Below are 25728 nucleotides of genomic sequence, written 5' to 3'. Positions count from 1 at the left end.
AATAGTTTACATGTAAAATTAGGTCTGGTAGTCCATGTTTTAAAAGTGCTGAAACGCTTTCTTCAAATGGAATAAAATAAGGAATATGTCAATCAGTCACTATTATTATTATCATCATCATCATCATCATTATCATTGTTATTGTCATCACGCCATGCAATAGCAAACATTCTCTGGGCAGATTACAAACAGTTAAAAGACTAAAACACAATACAAACAGTTAACAATATAAAATGCAATGCAAATATTTAGAATAAAAGAATAAAATACAATACAAAACAACAAACATCACAGGAATAAATAAAGATATATACAGTAGGAACAGCCATACAAATCTAGAACTAGGTCTCTATAATGCCTGGGAGAAAAGAAAGATCTTTGCCTGGCACCAAAAAGATAACAGTGTAGGCGCCAGGTGAATCTCTTTGGGGAGGGCATTCCATAAGAGGGGTGCCACAACTGAGAAGGCCCACTCTCCTGTAGCCACCCACCTAGCTTCCTTCAGCAGGGCACCTGGAGTAGGTCTTCCAAAGATAACCTACAGAAGGAGACATTCCTTTAGATACTCTGGTCCCAAGCCATTCAGGGCTTTAAAAGACCTTAAATTGGGCTCAGAAATGAACTGGAAGCCAGTGCAGCTAACACAGCACTGGTGTCACATGATCATATCAGCCAGTCCCAGTTAGTAACCTAGCAGCTCTGTTTTTCAAAGGATATAGATTGCTTTCTGTCCTATGTACTAGCTGTTATAGGTTGCTTAATTGAACCATTGTATTCACCAAGTAGTCAAGTCGGAAGTGTGAGGAAAATAGTAATGGTAGAAATAGAATTAATTCATTATTTTCTTATAGGGCTTTATGACTCTTAGATAAAAAAAAATCCTGTGAACTTTACAAAATCTACTCACATACAAAGCTACTTTAGCATATATTTGGGCCAGTTTTTTTAAAGTATCATGTGTAGGACAGAAATAGAGACTATAAGGTGGTCACGTTGAATGAGCTTACATTTCAGAGAGAGTCTCTGGTCCTCTGCAGCTACAGTGGTGAAGCTATATGCAGCAGGCTATATAGTCTGATTCTCCTGCTGATTTATGATGTATCAAGTCATGGAAGATGTTTTTCTCCCAACTACAAAAGGCTTTAATTCAAAGCCTAAAATTGATGATGGATGATCTTCACTCAGTTTGATTTGGAATTGGGTTAGCAATTACAGGCATCTTTGGAGAATGCTTTTTAAAAATCGGTGTTTCATCAAGAGTTCTAAGCAAATACCGTACCATATTTACTTTCATCTGTTGATGAAAGTACTATATACTATCTGTGCCTCATACATGCAAAACACACTGTAAAGGGGATTTTTAAGGCTCCAGGGAACTGTGGGCAACTCTGTAGAAGCTGAGCTTGTCTCACCAAGCGCTAGGAAACCCTGCAACCAGAAAGGCCTGTAACTTTCACCAAGACTTTTTATGCAGTCTCTTTTAGGTACCTCTGCTCGATCCCCCACACTTCTATTTTCTTAACCTTTTCAGCTTATGGTGAGGCAAAAAAGCTTTCCTCCCAAAAGTCTCAGTGGTGTTAAATGCAAATCACAGCATTCAAACGATGCCAGGTTCAAATAGATGTTCGTTGATCCAACTGTTTGGACTTTCAAGTCTTGTACCAATCAAATAGTTATTATTCATTTATATATTTATATCCTGCCTTTTAAAAATAATCCTTTCACCAGGCAGCTGACAATTAAAACATCAAAAGAGTATAATGTGATTATAACCCAGGGTTTGTTTAAACCATGGTTGGGCAGTAGCGAGAAGGTGTGGAAGTGGGAGCGAGCAAGTGGGCTGACTCCCGACTGCTCAGCCACTTCTGCTTTGTTTCCACTTTGCTAAACAGCCCATGGTTTGTTGTTGGGTTAAAACCCTGGGTTGTTTCTTCCTCGGCATCCCAGAGTACCAGATTCGTACGTCACAGAGCACAACCCATGGGTAGTCATGCGCAAACCAGGTCAAAGTATTTTTCTTTTTGAAGCAGCTAGGGCAAAATATTTGTATTTGTTAGGACCAAATTGCGTATAAAACAATGTCCTAAACAGAATGTCTTCTATAATCATTTTGATAGCATATCTTTCAGTAATTCAGGTTATGTGCCTCAGTACGCTTGTGTCAAATTAAACAGAATTCCCTGTGATGTTTAGCCTGATTTGGATCATAAGATAATCTTGGCATGTACCATGTCTATTTCAGTCCAGAACTTTATTCATTTTAATATATCTTTGTTATAATATCTATAGTCAAAGGGCACATAGTATCAAATTTCAGTACAGTATTTTTCAGCATATAGCACTTTTAATTTAAAAATCAGTTTTAGCGTCAAGTATGATATATTAGGTAATAGTAAATTGTGGGTGTTTTTTCAGTGCATAACTAAGAATTCTGTTTTTGTTACAGGTGGGAAAGACCGAAGAAGTGGCCTCATTCTGACAATTCCATTATGCCTTCAACAAACAAATATGGATGAACTGAGTGTCACCTTGGACTATCTGCTAAGCATTCCAAGGTGACTCAATGGGTGTGCTTTTTAAAGTACTATGTATTGTCATTTTGTTTCTAAACAGAATGTCTTGGTTGATAGATCTCATTAGATTTCCTTAGATTTCCTTGTGAGGGGTGGAGTGGGAGTAGATAGAAGCCTTAATGCATTATATGAGGTATGGCTTACATATAAAAATCGTTTACAAAGTTCTAGGAAAGAATAATGAAACACATTTGAAACACATTTCATGTCCTTGAGCACCCTGCTGATAAAGTCTGTATATTTCACTTCATTCTTCGTTCTCAGGTGCAGATACATGTATGCAGTAATGGAGTCTCCTATTTTAACACTTCAAATCCAGATAATGCATTACTTTCAAATAGCTAGAAGGTGCTCCAAGGATGCTGATATTGTTAGATTTGTGGATGCTTATTATTTTTCAAACAGCAATGTTGAAAGAAGATGTTAAGAAATACGTACGATATAAAACAAGTTTGGCTGGAAAGGGAGAGCAAAGGAGTATGAATCCAGCCCCCATTCCCTCTTTCAAATGGTCAGATACATAGTTGCACTGAGCATATAGTTTCCCAGATAGACACATGTGGCAATCTACTTCAGTAAACATAGGTTGTGCTTGCATGGTTTAGCGTTGCAAGGACATACTGCAGCAGCCTTAGGCTCATGACCTCTCCCCCTTCCCCTCTACTCAGGCTTATCCGCTCCCTCCTCCTGGCATGGGCACAAGGAGATCAAGACCTTTAACTGCAGGTTAGCGTTACATCTGATCTTAAGTATGGTTTGTTGTAACAAGCCAGCCTCATAAACTGTGGTTTCAAGTTGTCTTGTTTCAACAAGCAGTAGTTAAGATTAACCACACTTTGTCCATGTTTGGATGTCACAATAAGCTGCAGTTGATCTAAAATGGAAGTGAAAGTTTTGAGACTCCTCCTTGCAGCCCTGCCAGAGGAGGAGGGTGTGAGCCTGAGAGACGGCAGCTTGTCCTTGTAATGGAAAAACTATAGTGCTATGTGCAAACTTGGCCATAGTGTTAGGATTTAAGGTTTCAGACATTCGTGTGTGTGAGTGTGTGTGTGTGTGTGTGTGTGTGTGTAAAATCTTTGTAATTTTGTAATTCCTTAATAAAACTGGAGGTGGGATTTTCTTTTAATATTTTCATTAAAAGACTCTCCTTCGCTTCCTTGTGATTTTGGCAAAGTTAATCCATTTCCATTCTGAATATGTGGCACTGATTTAGTGTTTCTGTATAAAACTGTCATCATGACAGAGGCCAGGGGAAATAAATTGGTCTCCTAGTTTAAAGACTGCTTCCTCTCATTCTTTTTGAGTAAAAAAGATCTGGAGCATCTTTGTGGTTTGAAGCAAGTGAAGTAGTTTTGTTGGCCGTTTCTGTTGTCCTGCATTAATCTTGAAGTAAACCCCCTGAATTTCAATGTTAGCTTATTTTCCCCAAACATTTACATCTATAGGTTTGCTTTAAAGGAAACAACGTACTATCTGTACAGCTGCGACTGAACAAAGGGCCACTGCCTGGCAAGTAAGAGCAGCTGTGCCTGCTTGCTAGGCAAACCCTTAGTGCTGAAAACCTGCATACCGGGCTACTCAAATCTTCCAGTATCCCATAAAAATAACTGCTACTTCTAGTACTCTTGCCAATGCTGTAGAAATGCCTTTTCCTGGTTGTACAAGAGCACAGGTTCAACAGTGCTGACATGCTGTGGATAGAGTCTTGATCCTGACACTGGTAAAGGCATCACCTCTTTCCTGATGTCTATGCTGGGGACACCTACAGCAGTGGATTGGCAGAACATGAGATCAGGTCACAAAACTTGACTTAGGAGCTCACGTTCCAAGGCAAGTTGCTTAACTGTTACTTTTGTCCTTCAAGTGATGATCTGTGTTGTTAACATATCCTATTAATTTCCCTGCTGAAGCTGTAAAACAAGACCCGCAAAACCCAAATGTTACCAGAAAAAGTGCTTAGGAGGGGGAAAGTGAGTTTTGGGGGAAAGGGCAATTTGTCACTGAGAGCATTCCTACACTGTAGACTTTGAAGGCATATTTGATTACTCTTGCAAAATCTCAATTGGCATAAAAGAGTCATACATTGGAAGTATATGGGGGAGGGAATGTCACCATCAAATCTTTTAAAAGAACATCTTAAACAATTTAGTAGGTGATGAAATATGGGATACTTGAAATATGTCTTCACTCTTTTTTACAGTGAAAAGTGTAAAGCCAGAGGATTTACTGTTATAGTGGATGGTAGAAAATCTCAATGGAATGTTGTCAAGACTGTTGTGTTAATGCTACAGGTAAGATGTGTTTATGAATTTGTAGCAGAGAATTAAGTCCTGTTGAAGTTAATCAGTAACCTATTTTACTGCCATTGCAGTGTTTACTTTCAGGGAAATGGGCCATGCTCAATTCATATGTTGATTAAACACACAGTAGAAATATGGTAAATTTGTATTTTGTATTGTATTTTTGTATTTTTTGTGAATTGTTATGAACCATAATAATAATTGCAACGATAAACTATGGTGTGTTATTTGCACAAACTGAAGTCTTTCTTGGGCCTGCATGCTCCATCCTTCACATGTGAAGGAAGGAGATGAGAAACTTCCATTTGCAGCTTGAAAATTTCCTGTTTTGTTCAAATACAAAAAAGCATGGTTTGTGGAAACTGTAGTTTGTTCACAAACCAAGATATCAGAGCAGGACAAAATAGGAAACTGGTTTGATACAAACTGCAAACTGAAGTCTCAAATCTTCTGTCTTATGTAAAGGAGGTAGGGAAGTGAAGGAGTGATATCCAAGCCTCAGGCTTACCACAGCTTGAGCACTTAACAAGAAACTGTGTTTGTCGTCATATCTTACCTGGGCCAGTATGTTTGTAATTTGAAAAAATGTTTTTAAAAAGGCATTTATATTCTTTGGTCAGTTGATCGTTTAGTCACTACTTTATCAGAGATTAGAACTGCGTCTTGCAAGCGTGCAGTAACACCCAGTGAAGAACAGTAGATACAAGAAGTTCTATTGCTTGCTGTTCACAAGGAAGTTCTATAAAAAAATGAGAGTTGATCATGTGTCATGAAGCTAAGCGAGCCCACTTGTAGAAAGTCTTTGCATCTTGAAGAATTTAATAGTACAGCCCATCTAGGACTGTGCTATGTCAGAATGCTAATATGGCACCCCCACCCCACCCCTTTCAGATACTTTGTCTGTACAGCCAGCCACTTGCTATGATCTTTTCTTAACGTGTAGAATGTTCAGTGGTCACCACTTTTCAGTATATCCTAAGGCAAAGGTATTGTAGTTTGTACACAGAATTCCTAAAAATCTTAAATAATTGCCTCTAATGGTACAAACTTAAACGAATAGGATTGATGTTTTTCCTGTGGCTTTTGTTAAGATCAAATAAAGTCAGTGTCATTTCTTAACTTGGCTTCTAAAATATTTTTTCTAATTTCTTTCTCTAGTAAGGCAGTTGTGTGTTTCATATTTTTTTTGGAAGAGATCGGAAAGTGGTCCTTAAAATCAACGTAGGAGAAAGAAAGGTCTAAACAGCTAGCTCAGGGGAAGAGGAAGCAGGAAGTGAGGCTGCACTGGACATCTAATACCAGACTTGGGTATTCTTTATTATACTTGAGTGAACTGTCCTCTGCTTTAATGTTGCTATTTCTAAAGAGTCCGGAGTAGGAAGGCACTTTTTCCTCTTAGCTTTATGAACATTTTTAACAGATGTTGACTTAATGAGGGTTGACATTTTGACTTCAAACCATTTTTTGTCAAGTGACAAGACATATTGCTTTTCTCCTTTTTAGTTCTATATGAATGCTCCTTTACAGGATGTATGCATTGAATAATAAGCACTTTGTTCCTGCTGTCTGTCTATTTAATATGGGTGTGTGTGTGTGTGTGTTCACAAAGAGAGGCAAAATTGAGAAGCAACTTGATATGCAGAGGAAACAACTGTGAACCATGAGCAATTCTAAACTGTTATTTCTGAAGTAAGGCTGTTCTGTTAATAGATGGGTGGAATATGGAACCTGAACAGTCCAAAGAAGGCTGTCCTTTATCATCTATCCTGCTGAGCAAAATGGCCTGCATTTTACAGTTGATGCTTTTAAAAACGAATAACTGAAAATTTAAGTAGTTTGAGGGACTTAGACTTTTTATCATATCATAACAGATACTTATTAATTTTGGACATTGCGCATACTCGGGCTGTAATCCTATACATCCCTACCTGGTAGTAACTCAGTGGAGCTTATTCCTGAGTAGGCATGTATAGGACTGGCCTATTAGTATACCTCTCAGATCTCTTAAAATTGTGTTTTGAAGAAGGTGCCAACTTACTAGCAGTTACTGGGGCTGTTCACACAAGACACTAACCCACACTCAGTGGTTGAGTGTGGTTTGTTTGTTGAATCATGGGTTAGTGCACTGTCTGAACGCAGCACAGTTTCTGCAGGGTGGGTTATCGTGTTGTCTGAATGCAGCCAGGGTGGCTTCTTAACCTTTCAAGGTAGCTTGTTAACCACGCTGAACAACCCAACAACAAACCATGGGTTCTCAAGGTGGCTTGTTTGAGAAAATAAGCCACACTGCATGGTTAAAAAGCCACCCTGGCATTAAGACAATGTGCTAACCCACAGTTCAGCAAACAACCTGCGGTTCAAAACGACCCACACTCAACCACTGAGTGTGCGTTAGTGTGTTGTGTGAACAGCCTCACTTTCTTTAATGGATCAAGTGGTCATGGAGTCTGTCTTGACCATTAGGTTTGCCCATAAATTCTGAATTTCTCTGAGAAGCAAAACAGATAAATGCTATCACCACAGTTTTAGATACTAGAAGTAACTTTGAGATGTATAGCAAATCCTCTGGATAGATCTAGATTTAAATACAGTAACCTATGTGTTACAGATGTTTTGTGCTCTATAAAGGGAAATATTGCATCATGTGGTTTAGCCAATTGTAGCTTAAATGGAAACATGAAGATCTGCAATCAATTACATTTTATTTGCGTATTTCTCATCTTAGAACGTTGTTCCAGCGGGGGTATCGCTTGTCTGTGTAGTAAAACCAGATGAATTCTGGGACAAGAAGGTTACACATTTTTGCTTTTGGAAAGAGAAAGACAGACTTGGCTTTGAGGTATGTGTATCTTTTTTCACTTGTCAGGCCTGAACGCAGTAGTTACGCTATTTGTACCTAGTAAAAATAAATAGCTCCTAACAAATACTAATCTGCAAAACTGTTACTGAATGATTCATAGGTTATTACAACACAAATCTTTCGTAACAGTCACTTGCGGTGCTATGGAGTATTGGTTAGTAACTAGCAGGGGCGTCGTTAGGAGAGGTCCACCTGGGCAAAGGCCCCAGATGTTTTTGAGCTGTACCACGGATCTTTTGAGCTGTCCTAATTGCCATTTTTTTTTACATTTTCCCATAGACTTGCATTGGAAAACAAAAACGTCCATAACTTTTTTAGTGTGTATTACAAATACATGAAATTTGGGCTTGGTAGCCCCCATGGAGCTGATTGAATATTGCAAATTTCAGGTAATTAGGTCGAGTGGCTTTTGTGCTAGTCACAAGTAAAGTTTGCTATTTTCAAGAAAATGTGTCAAAGCAAAGAGCTATATTTTTTTTTGTGCTTCCGCATGCATACATGGAATTTGGGGACCTATAGAGATGACTGAACCTACCAAATTTCAGACAGTTAGGTCCAGTGGCTTTTGTGCTAGCTATGCGTAAAGTTTCCTTTTCTCAGAAGTCTAAAACAAAAAGTAAAAACTACCAAGCCACCCAGGGGATTAGAGATCCTAATCAGAAGTTTTTTAAGGTGACCATTAGGAGGTCACTATCCCTAATCTCTAGTGTAGGATTTTTTTGAGGTGCAAAAAACCTCTCTCCCCCTACTTTTCTTTTCTGCTCTTACATGCCCACTGTTACATGCCCACTGTTGGGAGCTTGCCTGCAATGAAATTTTGAAGAGGGAGAAGGAAGGGAAGAAAGCTCCATGTGAAATACCGGTATGCTGGCTCTGGATTGCCAGCGATATGGCCGCCATGCTGTATTGCTGGCTGGAGGGGACTGACTGCAGACGCAAATGGCGTCCAGGATGCCATTTGCGGCCATAAAGGCCTTGGTTTAAGGTAAATGCAGCCATAAATGGCTGCATTTACCTTAAACTAAGGCCTTTACGGCCGAAAATGGCATCCTGGATGCCATTTGCGTCCCTGCTTTTCATTCACGTGATAGGCTACACAAATATTCACCTATTGCGTGAATGAAAAGCACGGACGCAAGTGGCGTCCAGGACGTCATTTGCGTCCACCGTCAAGCAAGTCCCCTTCAGCCATCCATACAGCATGGCGGCCGTATCACTGGCGCTTCAGAGCCGGCCGGTGGTTCTGTGGAATCACAGTGGAGCAGAGCCGACCAGCGAGGACTCGAGGGGGGGGGGAACGGATCACCTCCCCCCCCCCGCGGAGCCCCCCCCCCCGGACTGGCAGGTAGGGGATTTGTACATCCCTACAAGTCTTTGAGAAGAGTGAGTTCACATAGTCGCAGAGAAACAAATCTGGGGCTGTTTTGTTTGTCAGTTGCCATTATCTAGCAATAGGAAGCTCTATTTTTGTAGCTCTATTTTTGTAGCTCAGTGGTAGAGCACATGCTTGGCATGCAGAAGGTCTCAGGTTCAATCCCCAGCATCTCCAGGTAGGGCTACAAAAGAATCCTGCCTGAAACTTTGGAGAGCTGCTGCTGCCAGTCAGTGTCAACAATTCTGCGTTAGATGGGCCCGGGGTCTGACGCATTATAAGGCAGCTTCCTGTGTTCCTATGAACAGAAAGCTTTAATTTAAAAGTAGGTGTTTGGGATTTGTTTTTTAAGTGGAAGGGAGATAAATATTGCTAATTTATGCAATCCTATGTATGCCTACTGAGAAGTCCCATTATGTTTAATGAGGCTTACCCTCAGGGAAGTGTGCATAGGATTCCAGCACAAGTTACTTTTGCAGGGAGGTTTGCACCTTGATGTTCTGCATGTTTACTCAGAAATAAGCCCTGAGTTGTGAGCATGGTACTGCAGGCTTAACACAGTGCCTACCGAATTCCATCTAATGAATTGACTGCCCTTTCAGCTCAGCCTTATGCATGTTTTGTCATTTGTGGCTTTGGGGGTTTTTTGCATGAACTCTAGCTTCATTGGTGAGGGAAAGGCACTTACTACATGCTCAGAGTTTCTCCATAATTTAGCCCTAGTTTTGAAACTCATTGGCTGAATCCTCGTGAAGTCTTGGCACAAATGAAGTTATGGGGAGGAAGATATAATGAGAGCTTGTGCATAATGAGGAGGAGGTAGAGAGGAGTTGCACGAAACAAGTCATCTGTTTTGATGAAGAGTTGCTGGAGGGTGGTAGGATCAGGAGGGATGGTTTCATGGAGGAGAATAGAATTGGTAGGGGGAGAATGTAAGTGCCCAGTGGTAAAAGAAAAAATTATGCACATGCTCAGAGGCACACTCTATTTAAGAACATAAGAAGAGCCATGCTGCACCAGACCAAGGTCCATCTAGTCCAGCATTCTGTTCACACAGCGGCCAACCAGATGCCCATGGGAAAACCCACAAGCAGGACATGAGTGCTGTATCACATTCCCACCCATGTTCCCCTGTTGCTAAATTTGGTGAAATGTAAATAAATTCTAGTAATTCTAAATTTCCATGTATGCATATCCTTCAGAAACTTTGCAGGTTTCTTGCCTGGAGGACACCTCTAATGACCTGTGCATTTTCATACAAATTTACCCTAAAACTATTGGGGAAGGGGTGAATGGAAGGGAAAGCAAATCACTCCCTCCCCCAAATTGGAGAACTCCCCTTCCATATGAACTGCTGCACCTATCCTTCTGACACTTTGCTGGTTTCTTACTTAGGGACAACTGTAGGCTGTCCATAATTTTCAGAACAATGGTCCACAAGGAAAATAGGGAGATAAGTATGTCCTCTTTTGGAGACCGCAAAATGTCAAGGCCACCCTTGCACAAAAACCCTTGTGGCTATCATTCTGAAATCTGGCAGACATGATCTCCTCTGATGGGGCAATGAATCCTGAAATTTTTATTGAATTCTTCCAAGTAATAAAAATGTTATTGGCAGTTCCCTTTAAAAGAAAATCAAAATATGAACCCTGCACCTATTTTCCTGACATTGGGCAGGTGTAATCCCCTTCTACAGGGCTGCGGTGGCTTAGTGGTTAAGACGCTGAACTGCAGACCGGAAGGTCGGCAGGACAGCAGTTCGAGACCCGAGTGCCGCGTGCCGGAGTGAGCTCCCGTCTTCAGTCCCAGCTCCAGCCAACCTAGCAGCTCAAAAGCAAGAAATTGCAAGTAGATAAATAGGTACCGCCTCGGCGGGAAAGGTAACAGCGTTCCATGCACCTGGGTGTTCAGTCATGCCGGCCACATGACCGCGGAAGCGTCTTTGGACAGCGCTGGCTCTTCGGCTTAGAAACGGGGATGAGCACCGCACCCTATTGTCGGACACGACTGGTTGGGGACACCTTTACCTTTACCTTTAATCCCCTTCTAGGGGGCTACTATGCCTGAAATTATCATCCAGTTCTGACCAAGAGAAAAAAGTTACCATTTTTTTTCCTAATTTCCCATAGTGGTCAACAGGAAGCATAAAGATTCATTTTTCCAAACCTTGACTCAGGTTTGGTGCTGAAGTGGTGACCACTGAGCTGAAGTGGTCCATTCACCAATTGGCCAGAGCAGAAGCAGGATGTCTTCCAAAATGCTGAATCAGGGTCTGAGTTGAAGTGGGGTGGGGGGTCAGTGCACACTTCTTATGTATGTATGTAATCTATACACACACTCAAGCACACTGCATGTGGATGCGTGCGCGCGCGCACACACGCGCGCGCACACACACAGATATTAGACGTGTGCTTAGACTCGTGTGTGTGTGTGTGTGTGTGTGTATGCAAATTTGTGTTATGGGCCTGTGCCCTGGATCTTTTAAGAACCTAGCAACGCCCCAGGTAACTGGTATTAATCTGATCCTTAGTTCCTATTTCTATCAGTTACTAGAGAACACAATCCACTTGAAAGATAACGTTATAGGCGTTATGAATTTTTAACATGAATTTTCTGTTCATCAGCATCACAGTTGATTGTAGCAATGTAATTAATTCCCTGACTCACTCGTGCGTGTGCGTTCGTGCTCTCTCTCTCTCTGGCCAGGTTCGCATGATTACAGGGGTAAAATTAGCCATTGTGGCTCCCCCCTCCACTCCTGCGCGTGCTGCCCACTGTTTACATAATTACCCATGCTGTAGCGCAGGTTGGCATGTCATCCAAACCCAAGGTGGTGGGAGTGGTTCGTACCCACCCTGCAACCCACGATGTGCAGTAGGGGTTGCGGAATGGGTACAAAGCCAGCCCCGCCACACACCAGCTTCAGACAACCCGCCAACCTGTGCCGCAGTGCAGGTAATTGTATAAACAGCAGGGGTGGGGGGGAGAAACTACAATGGCTTCTTTTACCATTGTGTGAACCCAGTCAGTCTCTCTCTCTCTCTCTCTCTCTCTCACTCACACACGCACGCACGCACGCACGCACACCTTTGCATGCTTCCCAACTTCTTATGCCAGGGGTCACCAAACATTTTGAGCCTGTAGGCATATTTGGGGATTTGAGAAACTGCTGTGGGTACAACCACAAGATGCCTAATCAGTGGATTACCGCTTTGGCGTCTACCTATCACGCCTATAGATCTTAGGCTGCATCTTATTCAGCAAAAACTAGTTTCGTGTCTGTTGGAGACCATAACATCTCTTTAATAAGAGATTGGCTAATTTGGCTAATTGCTGGTGGTGCAATACAGCTATCGCTTCTTTTAAAGATATGTTTTTAGCAATGTAGTTGCTTCTTTTTGGGAGGAGGTTATTACACAGATACATTTTGTACTGGAACAGTCTTTAATATTCATTGATGTACATGCTTTTTTAAATTATTTACCTGCTTCATGAAAATTAACAAATGGTCAACATAAATAGCTTCTCTGCTCCCTTTTGACATCTAAAAGGCTGATATTACAACAATAGAAGAATAATATTCACCCTCCTATAATGCAATTGATTGAGGACCTTACAAAGCTTTCAATATTTGAACATCTGGCATATAGACCCCACCTTCAAATAGATACTTACTTGGATATTTGGTCCGCTTTTGTTGAAACCTATGTATAATTGGTAGAAAGTTGTATGCATTTTATATGTAGTCATTGCTATGGATATATACAACCCATGTGTGTATATTAAAAAAATGGGGAAAACAAAACAACAAAATTTTTGCGGATGCCCATGGTCACCACATTGGGAACCCTTCGCAGACACCACTGGAGATGCCTCTGGGCACCACATTATGGACCCCTGCCCTATACCCTTGCCCTTCGTTTCCTTGTGCTAGCATCATATTCAGGCTCTTTAGAATTGGGTCAAGCTCTGGAATCTGTGCATCTCTGTCTTCTAAATTTTAATGCTTGGGCTAAGTTGGAAGTGCCAGTACTATAAGTGGGACATCTGTAGCTTTATTCAAGAGGCTGCATGCTTGGCACATTTTATCTCTCTATATAGCAGGGGTGGGGTACATGTGGCCCTCCATATGTTATTGGACTGCACCTCCGTCAACCCTAGTCAGCATAGCCAATGGTTAAGGATGATGGGGCTTCCAGTCTGACAACATCTGGAGGGCCACACATTATCCATCCCTGTCTTACATTAAAGCGCAAATACCTTTTAATCAGAAAGGAGAAGATGGCATTTATGCAGCCATTATAGTTCTGCAGGGTTACCAGTTATTTAACACAAAAAGCACCTGCAGCCTCCATAATGTGCCTCTGTGCTAAACACAGTGCAGTGCTATAGCTGTACAACCAAAACAGGGATAGTTTCCCAGTTGATTCTTGCCCAAAGTTAGTACCAAGTTGTAGACCTAATTTAGCTGCGTGTTTATTGTAGAAGTTTAATTTCATAAAAACAAATGGGAATAATGATGGTCACAATGCAATCTGCTAGGAAAAAAATAAACTTGAATGGCAAGAAATTTAAGTGGTAGGGTTTTTATGTTGCCTTTCGTTTTGAAACATCTGTAGGGCACTCTGACCAGTTTGAATTGTATATCTTAGGAGCGAGTGTAGCGTAATAGCTAAGAGTGTGAGCATGGAAGTCATCAGTTCAAGTATCATCTGAGCCTTGAACTAGGTAGGTGGCCTGAGGCAACCTGGTCTCACAGCCTCAGTTTTGAATCTGAAATACAGAGATAATGTATTGTCACCCCTTACAACAGTGTTGCGAGGATTGCTGATACTACGTTGGTGAAATACTTTGAATATTCTGAAAAGTAAATAAATGTAAAGTATTTGTAATAGTAGCCATCAGCCAAGTATGCTGACTTGCTAGGTACGCTGCAATAAGTAGCTTGTAGCAATTTCCACAAGAAATTGCTCTGTGCTGAGAATTTGGAAAGGAAAACAAAGAGGAAGGGTTGCTTGGAAAACCTATGAATACAAGACAGCTGATAAAGGTATACTATACAGACAGGTAACCTTTTAAAAACTATAAGAAAACCAGCAAGCATAGAGTCAGTAATTACTTACTTACTGGAATCCTTTCCCTGAGTCTAACCCAATTTTACAAGTTCTGTTTTAACACAAAAAGGATCCTGTTATACCAGGACACTAGAGTTTGTCAACTTGGTGAAACTTTTCACCATGTTAAAAGTGTAAGAAAACAAGTGAGCAAAGGACTCTCCCTTGTAGTTAAAGTTTGAAGATGTGGCAGACCACAACAGGCTTGCATAGATGTTCTCATGTATAAAGTTCAGCCCAAGGAAAGTCAACATTTTGGCTATTTTTTAAAATTTCATTTTATTAAACAGGGTTTGGATTCTCATAATCATAAGCCTAGTTATATCTCAGTAGACTAATGTAGTTCTGGAGATGTATATGATTGGGTTTTTTTTCTTAACCACCCCCTCAGTGAAATACCTATTTTAATGTTGTTCTGTAGAGGGTTATCTCATGCCACCTGGGCCCTTGTTTTATCTGTTATAATTGTAAACATTTCAACCTGTCAGTTCTTGCTGGCTGTCCGCAAGTAACAGCAGCAATAACTCACTGGCTGATAAGCAGGGTCATAAACATAAACCTGGGTCATACACATAAACCTTGGACATTAACCTGTCCAAGGCTAGGAAAAGAGGAGGAATACCCAGAGCTGGGAACCTCACCGGTTCAAACAAAGCCAAGATGATGCGGCACAGAGAAGCTGTATTTCCAGTCCAAAGTTTAAATGCAGAGATTCACAAGCAAGGCTGAGGTTCAGGTTTGGGGTTGAGGCAGGGCTGATGAGGTCCGGTGTGTGGAAACGACATTGTTCTCCAACAGCCTTGCCCCTGCCTGCTTCCTGCTTTTAACTGCAGCATCCTGGAGCTGCTGCTGGCAATCAGTTCTCTGGCTTCTGGGAGCCTCTCTGTCTTAAACGGACAGAGGCGCGTCTCCATGTTCTTTTACATGTACCCGCCTTCGCTCGGCTGGGGTCAGTGGAGCTTCACCCTCTGAATCCTCCAGATAGGCTGCAACCAGTCATGGATCATCAACAGGTGGTGAGGGGGATCAGGCTGCTTTGGTGCTAGTCCCTTCCCCTGGGTCTGGAGCCTGCCATTTCCTCGGAAGAGTCTGAGGGGGGCATGACACAACCATTTGTAGGTCAAAATTTACTTCTAATGAAAAATGTTCCCGCATGACTGATCAATGCTCTTGCTATGACTTGGTACTGACATCTTTCCGGACAAATCAGCAGAATGCCTAAAGTAAAAACCTGATATACTAATGAGCCTGGGATAATATCCAGATTCTAGCAATTTCAAAAATGTGGACAGTTTGTATTATTTGACTTAAAGGACTGATTCAATATCAGCCATTTAATTATAAAAATGTATTTAATTAAACTGGTATAGAGGCATTTAATTAATGTTGTGGTGGCGATGTGGATAATTTCTGCTGCTGTAGCTGATTCATAGTTATGAACATAAAACCATGTACATTTAAATTATACAAAATTACTTCTCTGAAATTTGGGTGTGTTGGTTTCAGTAATTGAGTTACACTTGTAAGCTGAAAATGCTACAGGAAACTAGAGAATTAATGAATCCTTTTTCCCCATGGTACCATTACAGATGCTTTAGATTGTAATATGGGTTTTGTATGGGTTTTTACTATATGAGATTTTAATGTTAGCCACCTTGGGAGGGCTCCTGCCCTGAAAGGCAGTTTAGAAGTATTTTAAATAAATAAATAACATGTGCTCACATAGAGGGTATTTTCACAGATAAAAGTATGCAAACATGTGGCTGCACTGCAGGGAAAAGAAAATGCTTTTGCTAGACTTTTTTGTGTGTGTTTGTAGATAAACTTCTTGAGGTAATTTTTTATGACATACTAGTACAAAAAAATCCAATTGTCTTTGTGTTATATTAAATTAAGAGAGCAATTCTGTGCCCCTTTGGAGGCCACTGCAGGCCTGTTAGATGCAGCAGACCTCCCCCTCCACCCACAAAGCAGTCTTCCCTGCACAACAGTGGAAAGTTACTGCTATTGTTGCTCCAACATTGTAACTCTGCCTGTAGTTGGGGGTAAAATGGGGTGTGTCGGGGTAGCTCAAGGGAAGGCTTGAGACCCTTAGTTCCAAAGCCCCCCTGATACCGGCCCCCTAGGAAGGGCAAAAAAGTATATTTAAGGGCACAATCCTATGGGGATAGTCGGCCACCTCCAAACACAGTGGTGGCCGACTGTCCAATGCATGGCGGGAGGAGTGGGGGGGGGGTCTTTGGTATTTGTCCGATATCAGCTGTCTAGCCAGGGCACCTCAGAGAAGAGGTGGCAGTAGGCTGGACGGCGCATAGGAAATGTCATAACGGCTCTTCCGCCATCCCCTCCCCACCCCCAGCAACGCCCCCTTTTTGACCAGTCCACACTGCTCTTATGAGTGCAGAGCCAGGGATGACCTGCACTGCCTACGAGGGGGAGGAGAGTCAGTTTTCTGGGAACCGAGCTCAGAAACGAAGAATCCTATGGCCGTCTACACGCTATCTAGGATTGCACCCTGAAGTATTTTAACATATGAAAAGAAGGGGAAACTGCTGGGAAAAGCCCCCCTCCCTTCTACCCTGGCTAGCATGAGGCTGACAAATCTTAGGGTGTGGCAGTTCCTCCAGCATGGACTCTCACCCCCTCCCCATAGGACTGCTCTGCCAGTGACTGTTTGGATGAGGTGGCATATCTGCGATCGGTGAGAAAGTTTTGTCAGGGCCAGTGGCTTCTAGTCCAGCTTTGTGATTCTTGTCCAGATCACAACAGGTGGAGTTCCCACCAGCTTCCCATTCTTCCTTGTTCATTTTAACAGTGGGCCATCTCCCTGAATTTACAGAGCTATTTGTCCTTTGCGATGAAAGGAGAATGTTTGATCAGTGTTGTAGGGGAAATTTATTGTCTAGTATCCAAAAACATTGCCAGTCCACCTGTAGATTATTGATTTGTGTTTTCACAAAGCACAGGAACAACGACATTGTAGGATAATATATAGACACATACTTTTTTTTTCTTTAATGAAGCTTGAGTTGCAGCCTCTGGAAGAGATATTTTTATTGCCTAAAACGTGTATGTTCCACTGTTTCTTTAAATACAAAGCTACTTGTATAGAGAAAACCAAGAAATTGCAAGCACAGATGGGGCATAATATATAAATAGCTTGCTGTTTTGTTCCTTTTAAATATAGTTTCTCCACTAATGCTCAAGATACTTAAAAAAGAAGAGAGAGAAGTATTTAGCAATATCAGTTTGCTAAATGCTATATATGTAACACATGAAAGAAGGAGTGCAGAATATGATAAATCACAGATGTGAAGGCTGAAAAGCATGGCTGGTGGGGAATGCTGGGAGTTGTAGGACTTTTCTCTCTCTAAACAGCCATAGGATTGCACCTTAAGTGAAAAGCACCATTTATTTACATTTGGACATTGAAATGGAAGAAAATTATTTCAGAAACTTAGAGTGCAATCCTCTTCATGCCTATTCAGAAGTAAGTTCTATTGAATTCAATGAGTTTCTCCCAGGTAAGTGTGTATAGGTTTGCAGCCTTCTGCTATTAAGTTAGAAGATCTTAGCTAATAGTGTGGGCTCTAGATTATTGTTCCTTGATCCTAAAGACCTGAGATGCACTTTTAATCCTAACTTGCAACATGGACCCACTAGTTACTTAAAGTACAGCCCCATACATATCTATTCAAAAGTTCCATTGAGTTCAGTGGGATTCAGTCCCAAGTGAGTGGGTGTAGAACTGCAACCTCAGTATTGATGGGGAAGGACCCTGCATATGCTCAAATCTACACTTATTGCTCTACATGCTCAGATTAAGCCATGCAGAGCATTCGAAAATTTTGTTACGACTCCCAGCTCTCCCTGTCCCAAATGTTTGGTTTTTCAAGGAAGAGACATAGGATGGATCTTTTAGATAAGTTATTGTTTTATCTGTTGAGATTCTCTTAAGAAACTGAAGAAAAACGTATCATTCAGTAACACTGGAGAATTGAACCAAGTTTTTTTTCTTGACGTTTTGGATCAAAATTGCCTCCAGATTCTTTTGCTACATGCCATATTTTGTTTTGGCTTTTTAAAACTATGGATAAAGTTTAGATATAAAGCTGTCAAATTAGCTCTTTGAAAGTCAAAACTCTGCAAAGGTCAGAGATCTGACATATTTCCAGTCTCATGCATATGATAGAATGAGTTTTAAAAAATCTAGGTTTGGAAGCAGGAGATACGAAAATCTTAAGATATAGGAAGCAGAAATGCTATTAAAATACAACAAATTAATTTAACTTTTTCTAAATTCAGAGAAGAAAAAATGTGAAAGGCTATATGACTCTGTGGGCCGGTTCACATCATCGCCAGCACCATTTCAAATCCCAGAACCCTACTTCAGCCCTTGGGTTCTGGGTGGCTTGTCACCCACAGCAGTAAGCCACCCTGCCTGAGTTCGCATGATAAGCCACGGTGATAAGCCATGATAACCACCACAGCTTGAATATTCACAACGGCTTATTTAAGCCATGGTGGGCCTGGTGATTGTGCAAACTGGGTCATTGGCCATGTTTGGACAATTGCAGGGGCGAAAGAACCCATTATGGGTTCTTCCCCCACTCCCAGAGGTGCTGTGTGCGCAACAGCAATTTGCATAATTTCCCACAATGCAGTGCGAGTTGCCATGTTGTCCAAACACGGCACATCGGGTGGCTTCTCACCCACCCCACAACCCCTATGGCAAGCAATGAGTTGTGGGGTGGGTAAGAAGCCACCCCTGCCATGCCACCCACTGGGACTGAATGACATGATAATCCATACCACATTGCAGGTAATTATTACAGTTGCACAGGATGGGGGAAGAACCCACAGTGGGTTCTTTTGCCCCCGTAATTGTCCGAACGCAATCGTTATCTGTTAAATAGAACTTTATTCATGGATATTTCAAGGAGTAGCTACCCTGTTGACTTGCTGGAGATTGTTTCACTGAATTTTATATGTTAGTCATTTATGTTTAATTTGCAATAGAAAGGCTCCATCAGCATGAAAGAAATGGCTACCTTTTCAAATACATTACGGGGTGTTGGAACATACAGGGTTATAGTCAGTGGTGGCTTTGTGCTAATGGAAAGTGCTTTTGCTCATGCAAAACAGGGCACCTGATTTTCACAGATCCCCCCTACCCACTGCAGCTTTCCAGCCCCCACCCCCACAGCTGCTGCTAATGATTGAGGGATCCTCTGGAACAGTATGGGATATGTTGCAGAGGGCTGTAATAGGTAGGACAGATCAGCAAAAGTCCAGTAGCCTGAATTGCTTGAGCAATGCATTCTGCTGGTGCAAAGCCCACTACTGGATATAATCCATACTTTTAACATTGATACACCATGTGTAGTTGGAAAATAAGGATTATTGATGGCGTAGTATCTAAGAGCTTTATTGTAACACACTACTTTTTATGAATCTTGCACAGAAAGTCGTCTAACATGCTGATAGTAATAACTTGGCAGGCTTTGGCTAGCAAGAGCCAAGAAATATTTTTTTCAGGTATTTCAGAATGCCAAGTGAACCACTTAATGAAAAATTGAAGGAAAAGTAATCAAATTCTAATTTGATAGGCCTCTCAATGAATATCAGGTTCTTTTCAGAATTTAAAGTCTTGTCAATCTTATGGATGATCCATCTATGTACATAGACTTGAGGAAATTTGACTACTTCCTTTGACTGTGCCTTAATATTGCAGAATTGGGAAGAATGACTTTCAAAATATCTGTAAATTGTACTGCAATACTAGAAAAGGACACATGTCAGGGATGAATTTGGTAAATTGGCTTTACAATCTCAAGCTGCGTTCTTGAACTACTCTAACAGTGTAAGAGCTGCAACAGCATCCTTTCTGTGTTGTGGGTAATGTGTGACTCTGGAGCATGGGGAGAAGCCTATTTTGCAGCTTCTATCCACACCAGTTTTAACCCAGTTTCCAGAGGGTTGACACACGTGTGGGAAGGAGTTACAGCAAGAGCGCCATCCTTGTGATTCAGGAATTCTCATGTTATCAGAATAGTGTGGCAGCAATTCAGCAGCTTCCAATACACTTGGAGAGAAAAGCAAAAATCCACGCTTAGTTCAGCAAATATAAACTTTGTGGTGCTGATTCCACTAAGCACTGAACTATGAAGAAACTCCTACATTTTGTTAGACGCTGTTGCCAGCAGTTGGATTACAACTTTAGATTTAAATAAAAGTCCAGAATTAAACATTGTTTGGCAATCAGTCAATCAATGCATTAATTGTTGAAAACAATACCATGTAGTGTTCTCAGATATCTATAACTATATAATTAATATTGCAGTGGTAACTTCCCTATATATATCTTGATATTTACAGTAATATGTGCAAAGAGTTATATAAGAAGTGGTAAGGGTTTTTTGCTCTATGTGGAAACCCTGCCAAAATGCCCTAATATTTTATATGTGAAGAACCACCACTGTATGTACTTTTCCTCTTAGGATCACTGGGTTACATGTACAAACAAAACCCACAGAAATTATTTCTCAGTGGCTGCATTGAAGTGTTACACTAATCCATAGTTGAGCTTGACAAGAAGAAGCTGTAGCAAACCTCAGTTCGGATGACATGACCAGCTCTGATAGAACAAAAATGAAAGTGAGCACTTCTGAATTTTGTTCAAGTTGGAGGAGTAAAGGGGAGAGCTTGCTTTAGGATGATGTTTGAAATAGGCCAGTGTGGTGGACAGTACTTGCTAGCACTTCACTAGCAGTGAAAAGAAGAGAATCATTGGCCTGATTCATACATAATAACCCATCAGTTTAAAAACCGATGGGTTGTCGTGCATGAGTGGGGGAGAGCAGGTGTTCTGCCTGCGGCACACCTGCCTCTTCCACTTTTATTCTGCAAACTACAATCAGCTTAGCACCCATGATCAGCTCCTGCTAAGCATTTATTTATTTATTTATTTATTCATTTATTCTTTCTTTCATTTCATTTCTGTACCGCCCAATAGCCAAAGCTCTCTGGGCGGTTCACAAAAATTAAAACCAAACAGCACACAATAAAACAATTTAAAATATATAGAACATTAAACCCACAATATAACAATACAACCACAATAAAACGTAGCAGCAGTGCAGGAGTTAAAAATACAATTTAAAACAGCAAAGCTAAAAGCCTAGAAAGCTCAAATGCTAAAATGCCTGGGAAAATAAAAAGGTCTTCACCTGGCGCTGAAAGGAATACAATGTAGGTGCCAGGCGAACCTCACTAGGGAGCTCGTTCCAGAGCCAGGGTGCCACAGCAGAAAAAGCCCTCCTCCTAGTAGCTACCCGCCTCACTTCCTTTGGCAGGGGCTCACAGAGAAGGGCCGCTGACGATCTTAAGATCCAGGCATGATGTCCGAACCCAATCTGCTGGGTTGTTTAGGGGCTAAACATCCCAGCGATTGCCTCGTAGTTTGTTGTTGGGTTGCTGACAAAAACCGGAAGAGGCAAGCCTCCCACTCGTCCCCAACAACCCATCAGTTTTTAAACCAATGGGTTGTTGTCATATGCGAACAGCATCTAGTTATGGTAAGACTTGATTTATTATTTAAAAAACCTTAATCCCCAATAAATCTTTACAGACAACTGTGGAAATAGCCAATGTTGCCTCTCTCTTTTACCCTGTGATTACTTTATGTTGATCATCATGGAGCCAAAGCTAAGTACTTTTAAGTCCCATGCATACCAGTGGAAGAGGTAAGCACCTGCTTAAATGTCTCCTATTGATATCCCCAGTACTTAAAATGCTTACATTTGGCTGGATTCTGCCCATTGTGTTGACTTCAAGCTGGATTCTTGGCTTATGCGATAATGGTATAGTCATTAACAAAAGTATCAAACACAGTAATTTCATGAAGTTCACATTTCTTTTAAGGATGAAGAGCTTTGCTACTTAAGCTGAATTTAATTAACATTAGCAAAATTGCAGCTGCCTGATAAGATATAGGGGAAGTGATTAGAGCTGAGTTCAGCCCTATCACCACCATTCTGCTAGCCATAAATAACACCATGGGGTGGGCATAGGAAGCCAAAGGGAAATAAGAGACCTCAGGCATAAATTATTGGTGTTATTTCATCCTTGCCACCATCTGTCCAGTTCTGTCTTTATTTTCTAAGGAAGCTTAATCTTTTCACTATGCATTTATATGACATCCTAGTTTGGCTAAATAAACCATTTGTACTTAGGTGTTTGTACAAATTCAGGGTAAGCCATTTAACATCACAGTGATCCAAATATAAGCCCCAACCACAGATGCTGAAGAAGCAGAAATAGAGCAGTTCTATGAGGATCTGCAGCACCTACTGGATAGAACGCCAAAAAAAGATGTCATTTTCATTACAGGAGACTGGAATGCTAAGGTGGGTAGTCAAACGACACCTGGAATTACAGGCAAGCATGGTCTGGGAGAACAAAATGAAGCAGGGCATAGGCTGATAGAATTTTGCCAAGACAACTCACTGTGCATAACAAACACTCTCTTCCAACAACCTAAGAGATGACTTTATACATGGACTTCACAGACGGTTGACACCGAAATCAGATTGACGACATCCTTTGTAGCCAAAGGTGGTGGACATCTATGCAGTCGGTAAAAACAAGGCCTGGAGCTGATTGTAGTTCAGATCACGAACTTCTTATTGCACAATTTAGAATCAGACTAAAGAGAATAGGGAAGACCCACAGATCAGTTAGATATGAGCTCACTAATATTCCCAATGAATATGCAGTGGAGGTGAAGAATAGATTTAAGGGACTAGATTTGGTAGATAGGGTCCCGGGAGAACTATGGACAGAAGTTCGCAACATTGTTCAGGAGGCGGCAACAAAAAACGTCCCAAAGAAAAAGAAAACCAAGAAGGCAAGATGGCTGTCTGCTGAGACACTGGAAGCAGCCCAAGAAAGAAGGAAAGCAAAAGGCAACAGTGATTGGGGGAGATATGCCCAATTAAATGCAAAATTCCAGAGGTTAGCCAGAAGAGAGAAGGAATTATTTTTAAGCAATGCGCGGAAGCGGAAGAAGACAATAGAATAGGAAGGACAAGAGACCTCTTCCAGAAAATTAGCAACATCGGAGGTAAATTCCAGGCAAAAATGGGTATGATCAAAAAGATGGCAAGGACCTAACAGAAGCAGAAGAGATCAAGAAAAGGTGGCAAGAATATACGGAAGAGCTGTATAGGAAGGATAATAATATTGGGGATAGATTTGACGGTGTGATCAGTGAGCTAGAGCCAGACATCCTGAAGAGTGAGGTTGAATGGGCCTTAAGAAGCATTGCTAATAACAAGGCAGCAGGAGATGATGGTATCCCAGCTGAACTGTTTAAACTCTTGCAAGATGATGCTGTCAGGGTGATTCATGCCATATGCCAGCAAATTTGGAAAACACAAGGATGGCCAACAGATTGGAAAAAATCAACTTATATCCCCATTCCAAAAAAGGGAAGCACCAAAGAATGTTCCAACTATCGAACAGTGGCACTTATTTCACATGCCAGTAAGGTAATGCTCAAGATCTTGCAAGGTAGACTCCAGCAATTCACAGAACGAGAATTGCCAGATGTACAAGCTGGGTTTCGAAAAGGCAGAGGAACGAGAGACCAACTTGCCAATATCCGCTGGATAATGGAGAAAGCCAGGGAGTTTCAGAAAAACATCTATTTCTGTTTTATTGACTATTCTAAAGCCTTTGACTGTGTGAATCATAACAAATTGTGGCATGTTCTTGGTGGGATGGGGATACCAAGTCATCTTGTCTGCCTCCTGAGAAATCTGTATAACGACCAAGTAGCAACAGTAAGAACAGACCACGGAACAATGGACTGGTTTAAGATTGGGAAAGGAGTACGGCAGGGCTGTATACTCTCACCCTACCTATTCAACCTGTACGCAGAACACGTCATGCGACCTGCTGGGCTTGATGAAGCCAAGGCTGGAGTTAAAATCGCTGGAAGAAACATTAACAATCTCAGATATACAGATGATACCACTCTGATGGCTGAAAGCGAGGAGGAGCTGAGGAACCTCATGACGAAGGTGAAAGAAGAAAGTGCAAAAGCTGGGTTGCAGTTCAGCCTCAAAAAAACCAAGATTATAGCAACCAGCTTGATTGATAACTGGCAAATAGAGGGAGAAAACGTGGAGGCAGTCACAGACTTTGTCTTTCTAGGCACAAAGATTACTGCAGATGCTGACTGCAGCCAGGAAATCAGAAGACGTTTACTTCTTGGGAGGACAGCAATGACAAATCTTGATCAAATAGTGAAGAGCAGAGACATCATACTGACAACAAAGGTCCGCATAGTTCAAGCAATGGTATTCCCCTTAGTAACCTTTGGCTGCGAGAGCTGGACCATAAGGAAGGCTGAGCGAAGGAAGATAGATGCTTTTGAACTGTGCTGCTGGAGGAAAATTCTGAGAGTGCCTTGGACTGCAAGAAGATCCAACCAGTCCATACTCCAGGAAATCAAGCCAGACTGCTCACTTGAGGGAATGATCTTAAAGGCAAAACTGAAGTACTTTGGCCATATAATGAGAAGACAGGATACCGTGGAGAAGATGCTGATGCTAGGGAAAGTGGAGGCAAAAGGAAGAGGGGCCGACCAAAGACAAGGTGGATGGATGATATTCCAGAGGTGACGGACTTGACCTTGGGGGAGCTGGGGGTGGCGACGGCCGACAGGAAGCTCTGTCGTGGGCTGGTCCATGAAGTCACAAAGAGTCAGAAGCGACTGACCAAATAAACAACAAAACTTAGGTGTGTGTGTTTTATTTTACGACTTGATTTGAAAATACTGTAAAAATTGGAAACCATGTGATATTGTACCTTACATGCTATTGGTACTAAAGCATATTTACATCTTGTGGAAGTGAAGTCTACATTCACAAGAGGAGGAGAAAAAAACATTTGGTATAAATGGCTCTCCTTTGGAGAGAAGCGAAGCTGGTATAATTATGTGACTATTGAAGGAAAAGTAGCCATATGTTTGAAATATGGATGAAAGAGGAAGATGAAACTAAAACAACTTCTGATGCCTTAGGCAATGTGCATGAACAATGTGGAAATTATTAAAAACAGCATGATGTCCTAGTGAAATTTATCGTAAATATATTAAAGGGCATCTACATGAATTAGGAAAAAGCATCATTCTGCATATAGTATACGGCCTGGGTGTGGAGTTAATTGAAGTGAAAAGATGAGACAGTTTGAATATTCAAGTCAACATTTGATATTTGGACAGTTCTTGATACATTTTGGTGATGCAAGTTATCGATAATCATATTTCACAAAAAGTATTCCAACTCATCTTGAAAAATTACCTTCTTTGCTCTGTGTGAATTAGTACACAATTGGCCCAGGTCACTGTGTGGTTTTACTTATTGTTACAAGGCTCAGTTGTGAGATGATACCTCAGTGGCTTGTGTCAGTCCCATCACTGTCAGGCTAATATGCATATTTA

The 25728-nt window shown here is 41.3% G+C and overlaps 1 protein-coding gene across 3 annotated transcripts in view; it reads left to right on the top strand.

Annotated features, from left to right (window-relative positions):
- Positions 1-25728, top strand: part of SESTD1 (SEC14 and spectrin domain containing 1) — an 88240-nt gene that overhangs the window by 29188 nt on the left and 33324 nt on the right. For all 3 annotated transcript variants that reach the window (XM_084814783.1, XM_084814791.1, XM_084814777.1), the window contains 3 exons: positions 2447-2555; positions 4774-4864; positions 7599-7712. In XM_084814783.1, the coding sequence (XP_084670909.1) occupies positions 2447-2555; positions 4774-4864; positions 7599-7712 (314 nt within the window). The remainder of the gene's footprint in view (positions 1-2446; positions 2556-4773; positions 4865-7598; positions 7713-25728) is intronic.

This window comes from Heloderma suspectum, chromosome 1 (genome assembly GCF_057233095.1).
Source record: "Heloderma suspectum isolate Gila_16-S chromosome 1, 16-S_ref, whole genome shotgun sequence".
Classification (NCBI taxonomy): domain Eukaryota; kingdom Metazoa; phylum Chordata; class Lepidosauria; order Squamata; family Helodermatidae; genus Heloderma; species Heloderma suspectum.
The sequence above is the reverse complement of the archived record's forward strand: the minus strand, read 5'-3'. Positions and strand labels throughout refer to the sequence as shown.